General features: G+C 33.3%; 1 protein-coding gene across 1 annotated transcript; it reads right to left on the bottom strand.

Annotated features, from left to right (window-relative positions):
• Positions 1–1617: 1617 nt before the first annotated feature.
• LOC119638998 lies at positions 1618–2692 on the bottom strand. Its single transcript, XM_038036173.1, has 2 exons — positions 2252–2692; positions 1618–2194 (listed from the first exon to the last, which is right to left on the bottom strand). The coding sequence occupies exons 1-2, from the start codon at positions 2457–2459 to the stop codon at positions 2088–2090; spliced, it is 315 nt and encodes a 104-aa protein (XP_037892101.1). The 5' UTR covers positions 2460–2692; the 3' UTR covers positions 1618–2087.
• Between the last annotated feature and the right edge of the window lie 743 nt (positions 2693–3435).

The raw sequence follows: 3435 nt of genomic DNA, 5'->3' as shown, positions 1-3435 counted from the left end.
CGCTATTTTAAAAAAGTGTTTACAACTGTTTACAACTGTTTAAGACTGTTTAATTACATTTTGTATACGCAAAATCCAACTGTATTATCTGTATTATCATTGTTGTAAACACAGATGCGCTCTGAAAAATGTTATATTATTACAAAATTGTGTTAAGTTCAATTTAATAAAGAAAGAGAAAAGAAAGAGGTTCAAGCATTACAGATATGACGTTGAAAGTATTTTCATGATAACGTTAGCTCCACCAGATGCCGCGATAATACTACATATTCGGAGCTACCACTGATACGCCAAGTGATGTGCGATAACTTAAAATCTTCCAGCGCTGTATTCCACTCCACGGAGTTTGGGTTAATGAAGTAAAGGATTAAAAACATATTTTGCTTATCATTACAATATTTCGGTTGGTTGGTTTCTGTGTGATGAGATGTCAATAATTTCAGAAACAAGCACGCAAATATATAATTTATAGCACTAACATATAACTTAAATTAAGAATTTAAATTTTTACTTTTGGGGAAGATTATTTCTATGAATAGAGTGTTTATTTTTGAAGCGTTTGCGTACTTACCCATATCACAGGATCACATTTTTGGGATCACACTTTATATGCGATCATGGAACTTTATCTCCTCTCAAAAGTGTAACCATTCACATTTGGTTGCTAGGACATTAGACCTTCTCCAAAGGAGAAACATTGCATACAGATAATTGAGCGAAGCATATATGATCATCGTTTTAACCTACATACACATTTACACTATTGCTCATATGCAATTAAAAACATTACGATCTATCCACTTTCGCTTTTGTAAAAATACGGTAAATTTTCTTAGTTTGATAGCATAACGGGTATTTCATGTCGCCAGAAACCGAGCTACAAAAATGGAAAGTTTCTTTTTCCAGAGGCACGGCATTTTTATGCACACGCATCTCACTAGATCTGTTATTGAAATAATAATATTAATACGCGTACGCGTATTCTTAATTAGAGTAAAATATGGCAAAAAGACTCAACTCATTGTCAAAGGGAAAAATTTCTTTTCCCTAAAAATATTCCAATAAGTAGAAAAGATCTAAAATGAAAAAATAGACCGACATAAACCATATTCAGTAGCCAAAATACGGCGGTGGACCGAATTTCATTAAAATATCGCAGAAATTACGATCTAGAGCTTGAACACAAATTCATATGGGCAGACATTGGACGGACGGACTGGCAGATAAACGGACAAAAGTACAAACGGAAAGACGGAAAGGCGAAGAGCAAGGCTCATTTGTAATTTTTCCGGCCATCACCATAAAATGATGCGTTCGCAAGAGGGAAACTTGAGAGTATATACATTCCTGACCAGCATCTAATTATAAATCGATTTATGTACGTCCGGCTGGCTGTCTGCCCATCTATGTAATCTTTGTTTTTATTTATTAATAACTGCATTCTTATGTGGAATGAATATAAATAAACACTAAAAAAGCTATAACTATATAAGTATTTGAAGAGCAAAAAGATACAAGAAACCAAGGATAAGTAAAATACATCCAAATGTCATTAATTAAATAAAATGCAAAAAATAGCAAAACTAATTTAAATGAAAAAAGATATCATGACGTTTTTGAATTCAAAAAAAGGCTTCCGTTGCTTTTACACAATATAATATAAAGTAGTATTTATTTCTTTGGACTAATGCCAGTACGTCTTAAGCCCGAGAGCCGCCACCTCTTTGGTCGGTTTGCCGTCGGTATTGCATCGTTATCTTTTCCCATTTCCTGAACTGGCAATTTCCTATTGACGCCTGGTGTACTTATTTCAACAGCATTTTTAACAAACTCCCCTAATTCCGTAGTCTCGGTTTGTCGTGAATTTGGGGGTGGCCCATAATTGAATTTTGGGTTTAATGACAACAAATGGTTTCTGCGATTTCTCATATCTTCCAGTCCAGCAGAAACAAGCGAAATTCCTGGATTATTCACCTTGCCCACTTCATCTCGATTCACTTTACTTTTCACTTCTTCCGATTCGTTTTCAATAGAAATTTCACACACGCCACGTTTTTGTCTTCTCCCAACTCCGGCCGTTCTCCGGATTAACTTAAATGTTGTCTCTTCACAAATTTTAAAAACAACTTACTTTGATTTACGTTGTTAGTGTCCTCTTTCTCGGTATCGTCATAACCTCGATCTGAAGCTTTTCCTAAAAAGAATGTAAAAAGTAAGACTTGTTAAAAAAAGCCTATGAAGAGCCACTTACTTTCTGGCGTACGATCGTATAAAAGAGCCGATTTTGCCTTTTCTATAAATTGACGGCTGTGGTTTTTTTTAGGTTTTTTCGGTAATACAAATAAAGGGGATCGCTCCAAATTCCTTAACTTACTCTCGGGTGACACTACAGGGCTGTTAAAAGGCGATGTAGAAAAGTCCTCAAATATATCCACAATTGTTTTTTTTGTTGTTGTCATAATGACCTCCTTCTGGAGCGTCTATGTTTTTTACTTCTTTCATCGTATCTTCCGCTTTATCACAACATTCGATTAACTCTTCATTAGTGATATGAAATTCATATCCACTTGTCGATAACTCAGCAGACTGTGACAATAATTCATGGCAAGACGTAAATTTTTGCGAGCTTGTCAAATTGTCAAAATTGGTTATTGTCGTTTCGTATCGACCCACACTTTTTTTTAAAGCGACTAAGTGACTTTCTTCACCTTCATTGTTTTCTTTATTTGATTCCATTTTTCAAAACTTGAATAAATTTTAAAAAAATTTGTTTTTTTTTTGGACATTTGAATATACTTTTTACAATTGAATAAATTTAAAAAAAAAAAATTGTTTTTTTGACAGTTGAATACACATTTTGCAATTTTTCGTCTTGCTGACACAATTTAGGGTTGTTAAACTTTGCTAATGCGTTTGATAATCGTTAATAATACGTATCACGTAACTATTGCCATATATTAAGTGTAAGTACTCTTTATAATGCGGCGTATTATTCATTACTTTGCGTTTTGAAATGCAAATAAAAAAAAAATTAATAAAGCTGTGAAGGAGAAAATGCAAATTTTTGTGCAATTGCCTGCTTGTCTACCTATTGAATAAAGGGCTTCTAGCGGATTTTATAAATTCTTGAGAACATACATATGGCTTTACTAGAAATATACATGACCTTATTGAACAAATGCATATATATTTTAAAATGTGTTGCATGTGTTTCGAAATTTCGAAATTAAAGTTTGCTTTCTTACCGAGTTTATTAGAATGCAAGGTCTTTAGGTGAGGTAATCATTAAATAGGATGGTTGAAAAAGGAAGCCTAGGAGATTCGTCTCTTTACGTACTCTTAGTAAATGCTTTTAAAAGTCAAGGACTCACTCATTTCATTTGATTAAAAACATATATAATATTGCTTTAATTATGAACAAGTCAGCATTATACT

Source organism: Glossina fuscipes, unplaced genomic scaffold, assembly GCF_014805625.2.
Source record: "Glossina fuscipes isolate IAEA_lab_2018 unplaced genomic scaffold, Yale_Gfus_2 111, whole genome shotgun sequence".
In the NCBI taxonomy this organism is placed as follows: Eukaryota; Metazoa; Arthropoda; class Insecta; order Diptera; family Glossinidae; genus Glossina; species Glossina fuscipes.
The sequence above is the reverse complement of the archived record's forward strand: the minus strand, read 5'-3'. Positions and strand labels throughout refer to the sequence as shown.